The sequence below is a fragment of the Hesperophylax consimilis genome, chromosome 25, assembly GCF_061612785.1.
Source record: "Hesperophylax consimilis isolate HC1 chromosome 25, BYU_Hcon_1.0, whole genome shotgun sequence".
Taxonomy (NCBI): Eukaryota; Metazoa; Arthropoda; class Insecta; order Trichoptera; family Limnephilidae; genus Hesperophylax; species Hesperophylax consimilis.
In genome coordinates this window covers 16,332,598-16,352,268 of record NC_142860.1, presented here as the reverse complement: position 1 = coordinate 16,352,268, position 19,671 = coordinate 16,332,598, and the positions used below count along the sequence as shown (strand labels likewise).

At 35.1% G+C, this 19,671-nt stretch overlaps 1 protein-coding gene across 1 annotated transcript; it reads left to right on the top strand.

The window, feature by feature from the left end:
• The first annotated feature begins 10,690 nt into the window (after positions 1–10,690).
• Osi14 (DUF1676 domain-containing protein Osi14) lies at positions 10,691–19,455 on the top strand. The gene is made up of 4 exons (XM_089646693.1): positions 10,691–10,966; positions 15,757–15,962; positions 18,362–18,570; positions 19,258–19,455. The coding sequence occupies exons 1-4, from the start codon at positions 10,707–10,709 to the stop codon at positions 19,453–19,455; spliced, it is 873 nt and encodes a 290-aa protein (XP_089502819.1). The 5' UTR covers positions 10,691–10,706.
• The last annotated feature ends 216 nt before the right edge of the window (positions 19,456–19,671 follow it).

The window sequence follows — 19,671 nt, the reverse complement described above, 5'->3', positions numbered from 1 at the left end:
TTTTGTACTTGCATTTGGAGAATGGTAAATTACTCCGTATACTCCTTTCTTATATCCAGAAGTTATCCTGATCGCTAGTATCCAGCAGTTCTTTTCGTATTTTGTGTTAGAAATAACTTCAAATATTATGTCTTTTTTGATAATTATTATTGCTCCCCCTGTGTGTCTACTGTAGGAATCACAGCGTATTGTTGAATATCCTTGAAAAGTAACTTCGCTGTCTTCAATATCGCATGTTATGTGAGTCTCGCTTAACATTACAAGTGCAGGATCATTTCGTTCAATCAAAATCTGGATTTCTTCATTGTTCGCTATCAGACTCTGAATATTTAAGTATATAATTCCTATTCCTATTAGGGAAAATGTTTGCGGAAAACTCGACCCTCGATGACGGAGGTGCTGTTCCGCCGTCGGTTCCTCACTGCGGCTTCTATATGAAAAAGCTGAGGATCCGGCATCGGGATGTACTTCACGTTATACGGGGGCTCGATGTTAACAAAGCTAGTGGACCTGATGGAATACCTGCCCTGGTATTGCAGAGGTGTGCTGCGGAAATAGTTCCAGTTTTGACAAAGCTCTTCAAAATGTCCCTGAAGTGTGGCACTGTGCCCTCTGGTTGGAAAAAAGCGGTCATTCACCCTATTCCCAAGAAAGGTGACCGCTCCAACCCGGCCAACTACCGCCCCATAGCGATCACATCAGTTCTGTCCAAAGTGATGGAACGTGTGATCAACGACAAACTGCTCACATACCTCGAGAAGAACAAAATTATCAACGACCGTCAATACGGATTCCGGCGGAACCGCTCGTGCGGTGATCTTCTCGCGTATGTGTCGCATGTTTGGGGGCGGTGCCTGGAACGTCACTGTGAGACCCAAACGGTCGCACTAGACATATCCAAGGCCTTTGACCGGGTCTGGCACCGAGGACTTGTCAACAAATTGCCTTCCTACGGACTTCCCGCATCCCTGTGTACGTGGATTGCTGACTTTTTAAGGGATAGGTCGATTCAGGCAGTTGCTGACGGTTTCATCTCATCCTCACACTCTATAAATGCTGGCGTCCCACAGGGATCGGTTCTGTCTCCGACTTTGTTTTTGTTGCACATCAATGACCTTTTGACATGTGCACCGATTCATTGTTACGCGGATGACAGTACAGTTCATGATAGCTTTTTGTTTGACAAGCCCCCAAAGGGCACACAAACTCCAACGGCTCGGAGGGCTTTGAAGCAGAGAATGGACGGTTATCTCGAGAGTATTTCCTCCTGGGGTAAAAGTAATCTCGTCGAATTTAATTTTTCAAAGACCCAATCCTGTCTGATTACGTCTAAAAGGGATCTAAATGATAATCTAGTCTCCTTCAACGGAAGCAATCTTCCGAACAGGCCTTCCATTGATATGCTTGGTGTAACTATAAGTGACCAGCTCAGGTATGGGGGCTCCATCGAAGCCAGAGTAAAGCTGGCCTCTCAGAAGCTGGGCGTACTGTACAGGGCCCGCAGATACTTTAATAGTACACAACTGCTGACCCTGTACAAATCGCAAGTGCGCCCTACTGTCGAATTTGGCAGCCATCTCTGGTCCGGAGCCCCTAAATACCTGAAAAAAACCCTTGACTCTGTGCAGAAACGGGCGGTCCGTTTGATAGATTCCCCAATCTTAACAAACGGACTGCAATCTTTAGAGCACAGGCGTCAGGTAGGTATGCTGTCCTTGTTCTATCGGTATTACAATGGAAGATGCTCTGAGGAACTAGCGTCATTGATCCCTTCGGCACCGGTGCATAGTCGGGATACACGCCAAACGCGTGCCCAACATTTGTACACGGTTGACACTTGTCACATGAGAACGGGTCGCTTCTACGATTCGTTCTTAAGTTCAACAGCTCGGCTGTGGAACGAACTGCCGGCCTCTGTGTTTCCTCCCTCCTACAACATGGGACTCTTCAAGACCCATGTTCACTCCTTCCTCTCCACAAAAAGACCCTCCACACAGCATCCCCAAAGATGACATAGGCCCTGAGGGAAATTATTTTCTTCAGGGCCTCCTGTGTGGAGTTAATATAAAAAAAAAAAAAACAATTAATTATCTATGTATAATGTTGTATAATCTTGACATTGCGTGTAATGAATCATAGGTAATTTTTATTACGTTCTGTAACTTCATCTTACTTACACGTAATATACACTCAACCGGTTTGATGATTAGTAATGCTGAACGAGGAGATATATTATGCTTATCCCATAATGTATTAAAAACATCTGCTGGTCACTCCTCTAGTTCTGGTACCCGGGATAGCTTTATGTAGGTCACCCAATGATAGACCCTAGTCTTCATTGAATAGAGCTTAGTAACCAGTTTTCTGGTTACTTTCCTCGGACACGTATGACCACCTAGCGTGCAATTGGAAATTTGAGGCATCGATATCGTGTACACAAGGTTTGTCCCAAGTTAGTTACGTGAATCCATAGAATAAATAAGAAAACTAGAAGCGCCTTCCGCACAAATTTAAATGGAAACAAATACGACCCTGACTTTTGTAGTAGTACCTTTTGGTTCTAGACCATTTAACACGCAGCTGGTCTCTCTTACTCTTGTTTAAAAATTGTATATTGCCATCCCATTCAAATTTCGTAATCATTTTAAAACACGGTTTTGTATGGAAATATAGGTTAACATTAGGTTTATATTTGGATCACGAAACACGCACACAAGATACTTCTTGTGTCATTATTTATTCTTATCCATAAAACAATGAATATCGTTTTCCATTTCATTTTACAAAAACAATACATTTTTTAAATTGTGTTAACTTTTTTTAATATTTCACTACTTAAAAATAAAACATTGCCAGAAGCAGTGAATTTATTTAGTTTTTTTTGTTCTGACGTACGTCACACAATAGTAAAGCTGCCCCCATGACTTTTTTATACTTACATGTACCTCAACTTTGTAATCTTCTCCATAATATATTGGTGCATAACCGTTTTATGGAGAACGTGAATAAATAAATAATAATATATCAGTCTATGAATTATGATAATTAGCTGTAACTACCCATCCAAGAATCTAAAAGATATGTATTAGCCAAATATGAATCAAAATTCAATCGTGAATCAATAAAAAATAAAACTTGGCAGTTTAGGTATCTTCATGGGGCAATCTTCACCTCAACCCTCCGATGGGCAATGTTGCTTGGCCAGATCATTTTATTTGTCTAAATTGATTTTATTTTTTCATTTGGCTTTTCGGAAAGCGGTATCAATATTTTATATCACTCGGCGAGCTGTGCCCAATTGTACTATTACCGATAAATACGTTTAGTTGGTAAAATAAAAAAAATTAAAACAAAAACTGCACAGGCAATAAGTAACAGTATATAGCAATAGCACACGGGATCAAGGTCTGGTGAGTCTGCGATTCTGATACCAACTACCCGCTCAGAGGTCAAATTTACACCGAACACACTGAGAATGAAAGTGCCCGAGTGGTGTTGGATTTAGTTGACAAATATCGCTATACCGGCCGAATAATATACTGCGATAACGTTTTAGCGTGACTTGCCTTCGTTGGTACTGTACCCGCAAACATGGTGTTTGTCCCGTTAAATATACACATACAACATATTGACACGTTACACACTATTTGAACACCTGCCTTTATCTAAAACTAGTTGGATAGCCCAAACTTCTTGAATGGCCTGGCCAGGCCAAATTGCCCATCGAAATAGGGTAAAAGTATATTGCCAATCGGTGGGTTCAAAGCTAATTCAAAGATGGAAGTAAACTACATAAAAAAATAAATATTAAAACAGTTTATGATGTGTGTCGGGAGATATTTTTGTATCATGACAATAAGTCGTGAGATTATTTTAATCCTATCTAGTTTTTCTTATTTCGATGACGTTAGGTCATCTAGATGATTTTGTCTGTGATAAACAAATCATCCGCATCTAGGAACAAGCCTTGTTAGTGCGCGATCCACTCTCATTGCTTATTCTGGTGGGAATAAAAGCATACCTAATTGCATACGAATCATTGAAATGTAATAATATATACACTTTAAGGTGACACTGACACTGAGCGACAGAGAAAAGCAGTATCTATTAGAGAAAAACATTGTTAATAGAAGATTTCGTAAATGTTGCTGTGCAAAATATTATGTACCCTAATTTACTAACATTTTTACACGGCCATTTTATATTCCAAATTAAGTATTTTAATTTTGAGAAAGCTCGAAATATACGTAGGTAGGTTGGTACTATTACGTACCAAATTACAGGTTTAAAAAAATGTTATTTAGAACATCAATGTATTTTTAGTTCATAAATTTTATAATAGTAAGAAATTTTTATTGTGGAAACTTTATAAAGCTTTATAATATTTTTTTACGTAAAATTGCACAAGAATCCCAACTGCTCACAACCATCTGGAGGAGCCAGTGAGACTATGTACTCTCCAATTGGGGTATGTTGTGAGGAAGAAGGCATTAGTGAAGAGAAAGGTGGGGAAGTACCTGACTTTTATCGTAAAACCACCATTCAGAATTGAAATGTTGCTTGAAATTACTTTAACCGTGTTTGGTGAACAAATCCCAATATCCAGGCACTTCTTAACCTTCTCTTCCCATCTCTTTCTCCTTCCCACTACCTTCAGTTTCACAACATATCCCAACTGGGGATGCCATAGTCTCACTGGCTCTAGACGATTTGTGGCAGTTGGTATTCTTCTTCGGTTTAAAATATATATTTATACATATATAAATGTAATTTTTTTATTATCGAATAATTAATTGTGATGACAATTTGGGCGAAACCGGGTTTTAAAGCCACTACATTAAATTGATAAAACCTACTGGTCACTTCGATTTAAATAAATAATACGCATGTATGTCACTGGAACGGCAATAGAAACACTGAAAACTGTAAAATTAATGAAATCACCAAAATCACACCTTTTCATCATTAGCACTATATTGATATACTAAAAACATGCGTCCCATGATTTTTGACCAGTCTTGCCTTGGATGATTGTTTTCGTGCGTCATATCCAAGTGCTTTATGCTTATTTATTATTGTTTACAAATAATCTTTCAAAAAAACATTTTTCAAACATTTATTTGTTTTTTTACACGTCCTTAACGATTTTTTTCAAATTTATTTCTAGGGCTTATAGAGGCTGCTAGGAATTTTTTAAATTAAATATTTAATTTAAATTAAATATTTAATTTAATTTCTAATTACATTAAATATTTATTTAAAAATGTCTTTTCTTTAAATACCGATCAACAAAATAATTTTAACTCCTCTTCAAATCAATATTATCGACAACGGTAGCTTAGATTATTTTTTTTGGAAAAAAAATATTTTAGGTTAAAAAACTTTTGACAGTTATTCCTATCAATGTAATATATCATTGAAGAAAATATAATACTAATAATTAAAAAACAACAGGAAGCTGAATTAGACGGTGACCGGATAAATCAACACAATGATAATTCATCACATCTTTAAAAAGTTATATAAAGTCACAGAAAGTGATGAAAAAAAAACTTTATTAACTGGGTTAAGTAAGTTAGGTTAGGTTAGTTTAGGTAATGTTAAAAAAAAAATTCATCGTTTCTTATGATTTAGATCACTTTTTAAAAGTGTGTTGAATTGTCACTGTGTTGAGTTATCATGGAACAGAATTAGACACAGAAAAATGAAAAGAAATCGGTTACAACAATGAAAAGAACTTGGGATCGCTGCCTTACCGGGACAGGGTCTTTAGCCACTAAGCCATTGGGAACTTATTATTAAACGTTTTTTTAGTTTATATGTTTCAACAATAGTAATTTCATAGTGGAATAACTTAACGAGTAAAAACTCAAATTGTAATATTTAATCTAATTTGAAGACAATATTAATAACTCTAAAAATAAATATGTGACGTGATTACGTTGATATGGTCGAGCACTTCCCCGGCAAGGAAAATGTCCTGGGTTTGATTCCTAAATGCGGCAAAATCGTTTTCTGCCTTTTTTGTTTTACATCTTTCTTTTGAGAGTCGTTAATATTATCTGCAATGAAATGAAACAGACAAACACAGAAAGAAATTTTGTCTTAAATGAAATGAAACTTACAAACACGGAAAGTTATATTATTTTCAATGAAATGAAACATAGACAGATACAGAATGTAATATTGTATTCAATGAAATGAAACCTACATACACAGAGAGTAATATTGTCTTCTATGAAATGAAACAGACAAAAACAGAAAATGAAAAGGTACCATTTTACTTTCTGTATCTGTCTTTGTGTTACGTTGAGAGTTGTCGATATTATCTTAGTCAATCATCAAATAATATTACAAAGATTTTTATAAGCTTCAATAAGTAATCCCTAATTCACATTCTTAAAATGTATATCTGTAAGATCATTTTTTTTAATTAATTCGTTATTGAGTAGCTAATTTACTTAATTGCAACATCAATTATTAAGTCAGAAGGAATGTTACTCACAACAATGCCGTGTAACCAATAAATAAATTTTGATTGATTTCTTCATTTCAAAATAAACCATTTTTTGACACAACTATCGTATCTCAAAGAACTATCCAACTCCGTAACAAAAAAAACAAGTTTTTTGGTAATTTTCGTTTTTATTGACAACATAAGCAACATTTTCCTTTTACTGTAGTGGTAGTAGGAGATTTTCAAATATTGTCAGGTTATTCATAACCCGGAAATATTTGTCTTTCTTTTAAAAAAAATACTAGGTACTTAAAATTGCAAACAGCTATTCACGTCAAAAAGATGAAATAAAAAAAATTAAGTTTTCCAAAAAACAACATTTTAATGGCCAGATAACTAATTTAATTCGTCATAAAAAGAATCAGTTGTCCTGTGGGAAAGAGATTAATGCATTTGCAAAGAAAATTGTTTTAAATGTTTTAAATATGGACAAGGATCGGCTTTAAACTCTCGCTGTAAAGCATTTATAGGCCATTATCTAAAAAGTAATGCTTGAATGACATGCTCTGCATTATGTACTATAGATGGTATCTGCATAGCAATATTACACTTAAGGAAAAAGTCAAGCACGCTAATATCAGTAAGGTACCGACAAAGGCAATTTGTATTGTGTTAGTCCGGTAAGAATCCATTTAAACAGACCCTTTCAATAAAAAATAATATTTCAACAACATCTGAAGAAGAAGATAATACTTACACATCCAAACTAAACAGAAAAAGACATATAAAATAAATAGATAACGGTCTTGGCTGAGAATCGTACCCAGATCTCTGTTGTCCCGGTAATACAGAAATCCTGGGTTTGATTCCCAGTTGAGACCTTTATATTTTTAATTTGACAAGTGAATCAGATACTCGAGTCGGGCCATGTCAAGAGTCAGAATAATAGAAGAGTATGTATGTATGAGACGATGTATGAATGTGAATGAGGCAAGAAGTGTGTGCCAAGACCGAGTTGTTTGGCGGTCCGTCCTCTCTGCCTACCCCTGCGGGGAAACGGCGTGATGGTTAGTTATTTAGTTAGTTTTTAAATTAACTTTTCTGCATTCTCCCTTCTTCCAATGTTCAGTTTTTTCATCACTCGTATGGAAAAACCAACAATAATTTATGATGCCATTTAAAATCGTAAGTATTTCAGTCCTACCCACTTGCGTTTTCTAGACTTTCGCCGTCGGTTCCAGTTCCGGATGTCTAACCCCTAATTGTAAAAGCCTACACCGCAATGTCAACAGCGCCACGTGAAGAAGATCCGCAGGTAATTGCCATCATCAGCCATCATCGGGTGACAACTTTCCTCAACGGTACCGCCACCACCTCGCTCCGGAGCAAAGGCAACGAAGGTGACTAAGGCGGATACATGATTTTTCAACCGCATACATTAAAACACACACGGAGGAGACGACAACCATTTTAAAGATTTATATTATTTGTCAAAATTTTATTTATCGTTTTGTCTGCGTGTTATAGCATTGTTTAAATTAACCCCACACAGGATATGTCATCTTTGGGGATGCTGTGCGGAGAGTCTTTTTAAGGAAATAAAGGAGGGAAGTTCTGGGAAGGAACAGGGTAAGAGGGATGGGGAGGAATCTGAAGGTCATTAGGTTCAGGAGTGATCATATGAATCCATCCCTCCCATTGCAATGGGTCGTCCAAAAGTATCTCCTTCAACCGGCCTAACCAATCCTGTCACGCAGTTGATGGGCAGATGCTTTCGCCGACAAGACCTAAAAAAATCTCACCCCTTAAACTCGGGCACCCGTAAATGGTTCCCGGGGCGGCGGTACCCGTACCCACCTCCCAAATTAAAATACGCAAAAATGAAATACGAATCGTATTTTAATTTACAGTTCTTTATATTAATGCGATATATATATATTTATTTGTATTTTACGAACTATCGTTATTCAACAATCTATACATATTACATAAAATGAGGAATTACAGAGAGAAGTAATTATCTACATAACGTTGACACGAATAAAGCTATTACAGCCTCCGTGGTCGAGGGGGCTCGACTGAAAATCCGGAATTCACGGGTTCGAAACCGAACGAATGTAAGAAAAAATTGACTATAATAATCCATTTTTCTTGTTTCACAACTAATCAATTTAAAATTATAACATTTGGTAAACATTGCGCAAAATGGCTTTAGCCGTGTTTGGTGACCATATTTGAATAGCCAGCTACTTTCCCATCTTCCTCTCTCCATCTCCTTCCCCTCCTCACGACCTTCAGACTCACAATATCCCCAAATTGGGGATGCTATAGTCTTACTGGATCTAGTTGGTTTGGAGTACGTGGAAATATTGCGAAAAAAAAATCGATAGATAAAAAGATTAAAAGATTTATTTATTTTTGGGGATTTGGGGTGGTGAAGGCACGAAATGAAAGTCGGTGTCGTGAAGGTCACAGTGTTTATTGGTGAGTCAGTTGCCGTGACGAGGAGATGATGTAGGACAGATGTTAAATACTCCGGTTGCTGCGATGATGTGCTGGTCAGGCGCGGGTCAGTGAGTCGACGCCGGGCGCTGGTGACCGGGACTCGATGTAGGTCAGGCACTGGCGATCTGGGGAATCAATACTCCAGAGCTGACGGAGGCCGAAGGTGCGGCGGACCTTGTAGGCGGTAGAGCGGGAGCTGCGTAGACCAGTGAGGATGCTGCGTGTCTTCGTGGTGGTCATGGTGGCGTGGAAGAAGCGCTGGTCAGAGACACTGGAACCAGGGCGCTTGTAATCCGAGTAGCGCTTGTCAGGGACGGCGATCTGGACAAGGCGCTATGATGATGTCCCGATAGAGTACATGATGGTACGGGTGAAACCGGGTATCTTTTCCTTCGCGGGGGGCGCGGGGGCGCATCGTCACTCGTGAGATTAGTACATCGTTGGCGGCAGATTGACGACTTACTGACTGACTCGCTGCGTCGGGCATATTTATACTACACGGCCGACGGCAGCAGTAGGTAGGTGGATGGTAACTAAATCCTAGGTACTCGCACAGACTGTATGTTTCAGGAACCTTCGATAGCGCGGCAATTATGCCTAGGCGGCAGACTCAAACCTTCTGGCGAGTTTTCGTAATGTGAAAGACGGACTTGCGATATTATTGTCGTCAATAGACAAGTAGGTGCTTGCAGTACGTAGGTTGCTTTATTTACGATGCGATTTTGACTGCAGGTACATAATTCGGGAGTAGGTACTAAGTAGGTCGAGCGGTTTATTATTAATTAGTTAATCTAGATTTTTCTCGACGCCACATATTCGTCAAATTATCAATTTATTGTTAATTTATACTATTTTTAATTTAATGTCAAACATCAGTAAGGAAATAAATCACCTTCAAAATTTGAACGACTCCTTAAAATTTTGATTTATTCGGGGCTGGTGGAAATTTGTTTAAATTGGCATCCTCTTAGTTTGATTAAAATTTATTATGAACGTAAAAGAGCTATATCAAAAAAGATTAATACTTTTTTCTGTCCTAAAACGGGAAAATCTTCCTATTTTGACCAAATAAGAGTCAAAGCCACATTTCGTCATATATTAGTCCTAGCGTGAGCTCATACGTACGTCGTCGACGATTGTCATCTTATTTCTCACACGTCTTTTATGAAAACTAAAAAGTTACTAAAATGATTATGTCACGTACGACCGCTCGTTGGGAATAGTACATATTTTTTTCAGAACTAAATAAATAATACAATAAACGTTAAATCATGGAAGTTGTTACATAAACCCGTGAAGTCTCCACAAGATACTAGTTGATCATTTGTTTGAATGTAGTTTACATCAGATGAAAAGAATGTCAATTCGAAATAAATAAATCGTTTTAGATTTTTTTTTAATATGAAAAAAAAATTAAATGTTCAATAACTCAATAACAGTAACTTAATACACAATTCAAAATAAAATTAAAATAATACGACGATTTTTTTAATTGCGTTCTGAAACCGCCGGTGCTCCACCCCCAGAACAATGCGTAGACGTCCGCATCTCAGTTTGTTCGCTCGGTCCGTAGGTGTCCCGCCCGGTGTCACACCAAATATAAAAAGGGTGGCTGCCGTCCAACCAGCATCATTCGCTTGACACTATCCAACCTAGAAGGACCTCCTCACCATACCACCCCAACACAGAGTTACAAGTGTTTCAATCACTAACCACCAACAACAAGTGTCCACTTGTCTCCAAGATGTTTATCAAAGTTTCCGGGGCCTTCGTGCTTTTGTTGGCGTTGAGTTCTGCAGCACCCTCCGTCGACTTGGACCAGAATCTGGAATCCAATGAGGTAGTTCCTCAGGCTCCCTGGGAGAGATTCGCCAGGATGATCAGCTCCTGTGCTGATGGAAAAGAGGACATGGTCTCCTGCTTGGCAGTTAAGGGAGTCTCAACATTGAACAGGGCAGCGAGGATGCAGGAAGTTAATATTTTCTCTGGAGTGCACTTCGAAAGGTTAGTAAATCATTACTTTCCTCAAAAAGATTATAAAAAATCAATTTTTAAGAAAATGATCAAAATTGTAAAGCCTCTTAATTTTTTGATCTCATTTTGTTCTTTCAATAAGTTAACAACAAAAAAGTTTATATTGGATTGTTCTTCGCAACACTTAATGCTAACATCAATATTATTGACAGCTGAAATCAAAAGCTCATAAAAACGGTGTTTGTTAATTGTAGTGCTATTATTCTTCGTGACACTTATGACAAACATTAAATTATTAATTTAAAAAATGTTTGTTATGCTAATGTGTGCTAATAAATCACTTGTTATCACCTATAGTATAAATCTTACAATTCATCAAATTTCACCATTTATTTTCAAGTTCTGTAAAATTCAAGTTTTGTTATTATGTCATTATGGGCCAGTTGCTTCACAGAACAGAACTTCAATAAAACATTCACACAACATGAAAATTAGTTTTGATATTTGATGAATTGTTCAAATTCTGTAAAACAACCCATCCTACATAAGTGTTGATTACTTAGCACCCCGATATCATATTTTAAGTTTCCTCTACAAAATCTTCTTCGTGATCATGATCTTTGATTATACGGCTTGCCCTATATTACCTCAGATGACGCAACAATCGTTCGATATGACGATGTAATATAATATTTATCACTATGGCTCCTCACACTTTCTCCAAGCGGCGAGGTTGATTGCCCTAACATCTCCTCTTCACAGTCAGCGCACGTTTTATACTGCAATTAATAATATTTTATTGTTTCTTAATCGTGTCACTCTTAGTTTTGTTTTATTGAAACTGAACAACGTGTTTACAACAATATCTCTTAATTAGATTTTAATCGGTAAATCATTGATTTATTGATTAAAATAATCGTTTTTTTAGATGCTCTTCCAATACACTCGCTTGCATTATCCAATGCTATGAACTTAAAATTATTACATAAATGTATTAATAATTTTTTTAAAATTATCTGACATTTGCAGATATACGAATTGTGTGCATTCTCAGAACATTCTTATGTCTCGTATAATTATTTCGTAAACACCGTTCAAAGACTACGGAATAAACGAAACACATAGAAAACTGAATTTTGTTATAATATTAGAAACAACGTATTTGCACTTCCATTTATAAACAAACTATATCTTACACCTAAAGATGAAGTCATAAAGAAGTTCAAGATAAAATAAAACTGAAATCATTTTTGTTACGGTTTAACTGCCAAAATGGCAACGTTTTGTCAAATTATTTAGGCAGGCCACACATGGCTTGGCCTATTTCAGCATATCGCTCGCCTTACAATACCAATAGGAATGTATGAAATGCTTAAATAGATCAAGCCACGAAAATGTTGCGCGCTTATAGCGTGGTCTGTCACAGGCTTTAATGATTCTCATTGTTTTTTTTTTTGTTTTCTCAGTTCAGAGCGGAATAAAATTAATTAGTAATTTTACTTTACACTTTGCAAAAATCATTTCTTGATAGGTCATTAATAATTTCTTCATGACACAGATTAAACAATAAAAATCATCTAAGTGTGTTAACGTTTTCATTATGTGTTTTATTTCGCACCTAAACAAATAGCACCAAAAAATAAAACAGACTTTGATAACTATAATACTGATCGACCTAACCAGTAATAATCGTTAAGAAAGTTTGTCCATGTTTCAATACAAATATATATAAACGTACCTATTGGATTAAGCATTTGCTTTTGAAAAAAAAGATCCATTTGGCATTTCTAATGCCTTGTATAGCCAATAAATTACCTCCTTGTACGCGGGAAATTAATTAATCACTCCAATTTGAATTGAAACAAAACATTTGCTACGCATTCCACAGTCCTGTTGAATGAACTTATACGACTTGAGGTGGAGTCGAGTTCAATTTCACTATTTTCACTTGTAAGTCAACAGTTAAATGATCATTTAGTTCCTTGCGCTGACCTACTGTACTGCCATACGGGTTAAATACTCATTCTTCACGCTTACATAAATATTAGCACTTGTTCGGCATACTTTCTTCATGTATATTGTTCTTGTAAACCGTGTTTCAATGCTCAAACGGAGTAGATAGTAGGTACTTAGGGTATGGATATACTCCTAGGGGAATGTACCATTCAAGCAGTGAATACATATTAATTTAATGCCAAATAACTATTTTGATTAATCTTTATAACGAATTGAGATACATTATGAACACCAAAAAATATGTTTTAGACACAGACATAGGAATTATGTCTATGGTTTTAGATAAATTCAAAGTTTTCCTATCGCTTCGCTCGAGTAGAATACAAATAAAAAAATAAATTACTCATTAAAAAATATAAATGCAAACTACCAAAAAATATTTCTTTTCGATATAAATGTATGAACGCATAAAGAAAACAACTTTAAAAAAATGCAGTATTATAGCTTAGATTATCTTTGACAGTTTCACTCAATTTACTTTTTTGCTTTCTTATAAAATTATTTACAAAATAAATAAAAAACAGTTTTTTGCTTGAAATCGAACGTTTCTAGACTCCGTTTGTCAAACGATATTAACGCCTATTACCTACGATATAACATATACCAAGAATATACACATTTTTGGCTTGTAGCTTCCTTTTAAGGACGTAACTTTTTCATTCTGATTTTGCATTTGTAACTATTTTCACCATCGAAATTCATCGTACGGAAATAACTCACTCCTCATCAAAACGCAAAGAAATAAAAGCATAATCTTTTCTTCGCGGTCATCATACAAACAGACCCTGATAGCTTTGGAGAAGCTTACAAAAACTTTTATTCTAAATTCAATTGGTGATATTTAAAATATTATTTTTCTATCGCAATTATACCATATAACAGCATTTCTTTGGGCACGTCCCCCCAGGCTGACGAAGATGTCAATGAGTTTATATTCAATGCAACCGAACATCGTGTTATTTGAATAATTCATTACTTTCTTAGTGCTAGGTAAGTGTCGTTGCTCATGTAAAGCTCTATTGATTTATATATATTCATCTATTAACCTCGTTACCTGATTTGTCTATTTTCCATAAATACCGCATATAGTTATCTATCCTAGGGAGACCATATAAGGAATGCTTTAAATGAGTTGTTGATTGAAGATCAACATGATCAACATGACAGCTTTTGTGCGGAGAAAACTTACTGAAAACAAATATTGTAAATTTATGAAAAATCTGGTCAAATTATTCGTTTTCCAGTTAAGAACAATACTAGAGATTTCAATTTCATAAAAAAAACTATTAGTAAAGCACGAATATGTTATGAGGAAGTCGGAACGCGTGTTCTTAAAAATAATAATATTTTCGCATCTCGTTCATTATATTTATTCGGACAAGGACATCTGCTTGAACACGTGTTCAGACATACTTTATTGGGAAATAAATATGCAGTCACAATTATTAATTAAAAAACCGTACTGAATTTTCTTCATGTGTGCACTGTTGAAATAAGTTTTTCAACATAAACATGATCTTTCTTTTCATTTTAGTAAATGGAATATAATAAAAATATATAGTACACTATAAAATTAAAATATTAGGGCAATACTTTAAGTTTTGTTTCATTAACTTTGTATTCAATACGAGATAGAACAGCTGCTGTTAATATAGTAAGATGATTAAGTTGAACTAAACTAGTCAGTGTAGAATAAATTAACATTAATTTATTTTGTCTGTCATGGTCATTGAAATACATCATCGATAGATTAACATACAGTATTGAACCAGTGACATGGTTCCAAAAATACCAGAACAAATATGATGATCTTCATACAGTCTACAGTAAAGTCAAAAAAGTTTCAATCTCATAATATCCTCAACAAATTAGTATCCATTAATGATTTACTTTAGAACTTAAAAATACTATATTGTAATCAATCGTTATCTGCAATATATGTTAGCAATGATCACCGATCAATTTAACGTTTTATTCAATACTGTTTACTGTATGACCTGTTACAGATACATATATTATATATGACTATATCATAACAACGGTAATAACATGTTATATTATATTATATATACGATATACATTCACCAATAATTAATCACTCGTAAGAGAATATACACGAACCTACGCTTGAAATATGTTAGACAAAATAAAATTACCGGTTGGTTAAATGGGTACATATTTTACACCGATTCATTGAAAATGTAACAAATGAAACTTTAATATTGCTAGATGAATTTTGATGTTAGAATTATCATTACCGTAGTTTATTTAAAATCCAACGACTCTTCACAAAAATAGATAATTAAAGTAGACAATAAAAAAATCTTATTAATCTTCTATCTATATAAATAAAAATGTAAATGGTCGTTTGTCCAAAATCTTTAATCTAAAATCTTTTAAAAGTTCTTCACCGCTTTGAAATTTTGACACAACGTTCCATTCAAATGCACATGTGTTTTTATATATCTTTTTTATATAGATGTCAACTGTGACAGGTAAAAACATGTTTGTTTTTTTAAAACAGCGCCATCTGTTGGACGTAAATACCAACACGCGCAATTGTATATTATCTGCACAGACAGAGTGAACCACAGAAACGCGTGGCAGGGTACAGTTAATTCGTAATAAGAATTTATTCGTCTTTATTTTTAGCAACTTATTTTCATGTACACATTTTTTCAAAAATGATTGTTAAATCATCGAGCCAGTGGGACAAAATAATTAAAATCGATCTCCGACAGCAGATTACCATTGAAACCATTGAAATAAGAGCCTTCAATAAAAATTTGTTTCTTTATTTCCAGGGATGCCTCAGCACCAGTCAGAGACGGCAAGTCTCTGGAATCCGAATCCGATATTGCCCGCGCCTTGCCCTCCGATCCTATCGAGAGGTCCGCCCGAGTGCTGAAGCTAGTCATGGAAGCCGCAGGCAACTTCCTCCAGTCACACAGCCTTCAGGTCAAGCTCGCCCCCGAAGAGGTTTCCTCCGCAGCCAGGACCTTCAACGAAGGTATAAAATTTTCTTTGTAATAAACTATACTTTTGTTCCCGACCTTTGTCATGGCCATAATCACACTGTCCCAAAGCAATTCGGGCTTTTTGCGTATTCACATAAAAAAATAAGCCAAGGCTATTTTGCTGCAGATTTTGGCATAAACCATTATTTTCATCATTTTTTTAATACTTCAATTTATTATTTTTTTATTGCGGATCTCTATCACTTTTAAAGGTAAAAGCATAAATTTGAAGCGTAACAGGTCTTAAATCTTTTTAATATAATATCGTATTATTCCGTATTATCTACGTCACTTCGTAAAACTTCTTTCTTTGTTAAATAAATTTAGTTATTCAAAAGAGTACTTATTTTTTATTATCAGTGTCGTGTTTATCTCCTTATTTATAATATTTCTTGACGATTTCGTTTTAAGAACTTGTTGACATGAATTATACCAAAACCGTGTGCATTTAATACAGTTTTTCATGTCTGACTATCATTGACAAAAAAGCGCTTTTTCACATACGATATTTTACTCAACAATTTCTTTTCCTGATTTCTAATCCAAAAATATCTACATATTGGACTCAATTGCCATTCGTATTGAAACGGTAAAACACTTGTGGACGTTTAGTTCGATTGAAGTTCCGCCTACAGTGCAAATATTATTATCTCAAAATACTCAAGACGTTCATAGGATGACTCATATCAGTAAACTTGACAGAGATATCAGTTTTAAGACTAATACAGCTCGAATTTTAGTCACAAACATGTTTAATGAGTGCAATACTCCAAATTAGGATCTGCATGTTTTTTTATACACTCGCAACCATTTGTGAAAAGAAATCTACGCAACTCAAATGAGAACGAGATGGTTTTTTTCTAAATTGTATTTACCCAAATTTATCTGGTGGTGATTCAAAAACGTAGATCATTCGTATGAAAAAACCATTTTAATTCAAACGTCTCTAGAGATCAACCCTCAATTCATCATAATATAAACTAAGCACTTCATCAATCTTGAAAAGAATAAAAACATTTATCAACTTGGAAGAATAGAATTTGAGTACAAATTTTATTTATTTCTTTATACCCCTTTCAAAACTCATCAGTAATATATACCTCTATTTTTCTAGATGCATAAATTAAATTCCCCAATAGAAATCTATGGGATTATCGAATAGTCTTTGACAGAAATAATTAACCCTCCTCATCTTAAGTACATCATCTCAATATCAGGTTCCTCCAAACGTGTAATATGTAGTCTTAGATCCCAGGCGCCTGGACGAGAGGTGCTTAGGAAAGATTAATAGGAGATGTTGTAAGCAAGTATCAAGTTGCTCAACCACATTCTTAAGACTCCTGGTAGTTCAATCTCACCCAGTAGAGTATTTTAATCGGTCAAGGTTGTTTGTTAATAGAACTTTAACGGGATGTTTGGGGAAAGTTAAAAATAACCAAGATACATTAATCTACTTAAAGCTATCATTTTATTTTGAAGATACTATCCAAATCATGTCACCATTTAAAATAATATAGTCATTATAAAGTCTACAACTTTTTTTATAAGCCTTTTAACAAACTACCTGTCATCGTATTATGATTACACCTCTACGAACGGAAGTCGATACATTTGTGTCTCAAATATGTGTTGCTAGTTATTAGAAGTAAAGATATCGTTTTATAACTGTGTTAAATAGCTTGCTCAAATGAATGAACTGTCAATGAAACAGGTATGTTTGTAGTGACTTCTAAAAGGTTTCATTCAATTTGATTCTTGATCTACTTGTTTATTAGTATGCCTATAGAATCTTCTCGTTCAATTTTATTTGTATATACAGTTATAAACACACGTATGCTCAAAGTGTGCAACGCCTTATACATTAATTCCTCAGAAAGGTGTCGGAGAAAGACTCCCTAAAAATTAATTAGTCATAACTATCAAGTAATATTTTGGCTAGTAATTAGAATGGTCAAGCATATTTTCAAATTAATTATATTTATTTTGTTAATTTTGCATTGCAGACGATCATTTTATTTTATTCGTAATAAATTAATTATTCTATCGGTATGTACGGATTGCTTATATCAAAGCTATATATTCTTCTAATGTATTTTCTAAAGTATAAAAATTTCACTTCAGGAAGGCAGTGTTAAATTCGTACAAAAGACCCCATTTTTTTAATCCAGCACCTATATATATTCTTCGTCTACTAAGCCTTTATTTTCGTTATTCGTTCCCAACTAAGTAGATAGTAAATTCTAAAGTTTTCTACTGAAGCTTTGTTTTAAAAATAATTGGATATTGCTATCTTTTTTAGTTAGGTTTGTTTTTATTTTCTGTGTAAATTTTCTCTTTAAACTTTCTCTCAATTTCAATTTATGAAACTAACTGTAATTACATTATTTTCCAGCTCGTGGTAAGATCAAGAAGTTGTTGGGCCCCATTCTGCTGGGAGTTGGAGTGAAGATCCTCGCTGTCGTCGCTATCTTCGGAGGTGGATTAGTATTGTTGGTCACAAAGGCTCTGATTGTTGCTAAGTTGGCGTTCGTCTTGGCCTCCATCCTAGGTCTGCAAAAGCTGTTCAGCAGTGGTGGCGGTGCCAGTGGACTTCTTGGAAAGGTACATAATTTAAATTCATACCTTAATCCGTAGGCAAAACTAATAAAATAAACTTGGCCTATTTATATGGAACAATTCGGGTGACATAATATTATATCAGCTGACGAATGCCTTATAAATTTAATAAAAATATCTTACAACTTATTGACGGTACTTATAAGAACGATAACATCTCTAATGAATTAACTACATAGATCGAACACGTGTCTTGTGTGTTCTTTAAATGTAATGCAAGGAAAACAGACATTAAAAACGTGTTTCAAATTACTAAGACCGTTTCAAATAAAATACATTGTGATTTCAAATGAAAAGCACAGATTATAAGTATTTTGCATTTAGTATACATTGAGATTTTGTCTTTGATACTCTTGTGATGGAATATTTTATGAAACAAGCTTTTTGTGCAGATATAACAATCAGAAAATTAATTGTTTGCACTAGAACAAATAACATGATCACATTTTGAACTTCATTTATCTTTCAATATTTATTTATTTATTTATTTATTTAGACGCCGTAAAAGGCTTTTACAATATACATGATTTATGTTTACAGTGGTTCACAGGAGCGAAACAGTATTATGTTAAACAGAATAATTACTGAGAAATTATGTTGAAAATTAAACAAAAATAACACATATGCATAACAAATATGATGTAACTAATGATGGTGATGTTTCCTCCTCAGGTTGGCGGTGGTGGCGGAAGCGGGGCAGGATGGTCCAACGCCGGATCCGGAAGTCAGGGATGGTCCAGCGGTGCAGGAGCGGGATGGGGCCAGAGCGGCGGACAACCCTCAGCTGCCTATCCTTACGCCAGGTCCTACGAGACCCAGGAGGCCCAGAAGATGGCTTACGCCGAACAACAGCCTGCTCAGACCGTTTAAAGCACAAAACACGAACGAAAAATTCATCGAAAAGCTCAACCGAAACAGCAAAAATACCGCTTAAAAACATTTTTTTTATAAAATTCCTGCAATTACATTTTTTAAACAAAGATATAATTAGCAAACTAAAATCTCAAGTCCATCCAAGAATTACATTTGCGCTGTTTGGCAGTAGTTTTAAACGTTTCATAAGAGAAAATGAAAATTACATCGTAT

Bases quoted from the DNA above. Each gene is read 5' to 3' on its own strand.
- Osi14 (XM_089646693.1), top strand. From the start codon at position 10,707: ATGTTTATCAAAGTTTCCGGGGCCTTCGTGCTTTTGTTGGCGTTGAGT. The intron at 15,963-18,361 runs GTATAAAATTTT...ATTATTTTCCAG, and splicing joins AGCCAGGACCTTCAACGAAG to CTCGTGGTAAGATCAAGAAG. The intron at 18,571-19,257 runs GTACATAATTTA...TTTCCTCCTCAG, and splicing joins CCAGTGGACTTCTTGGAAAG to GTTGGCGGTGGTGGCGGAAG.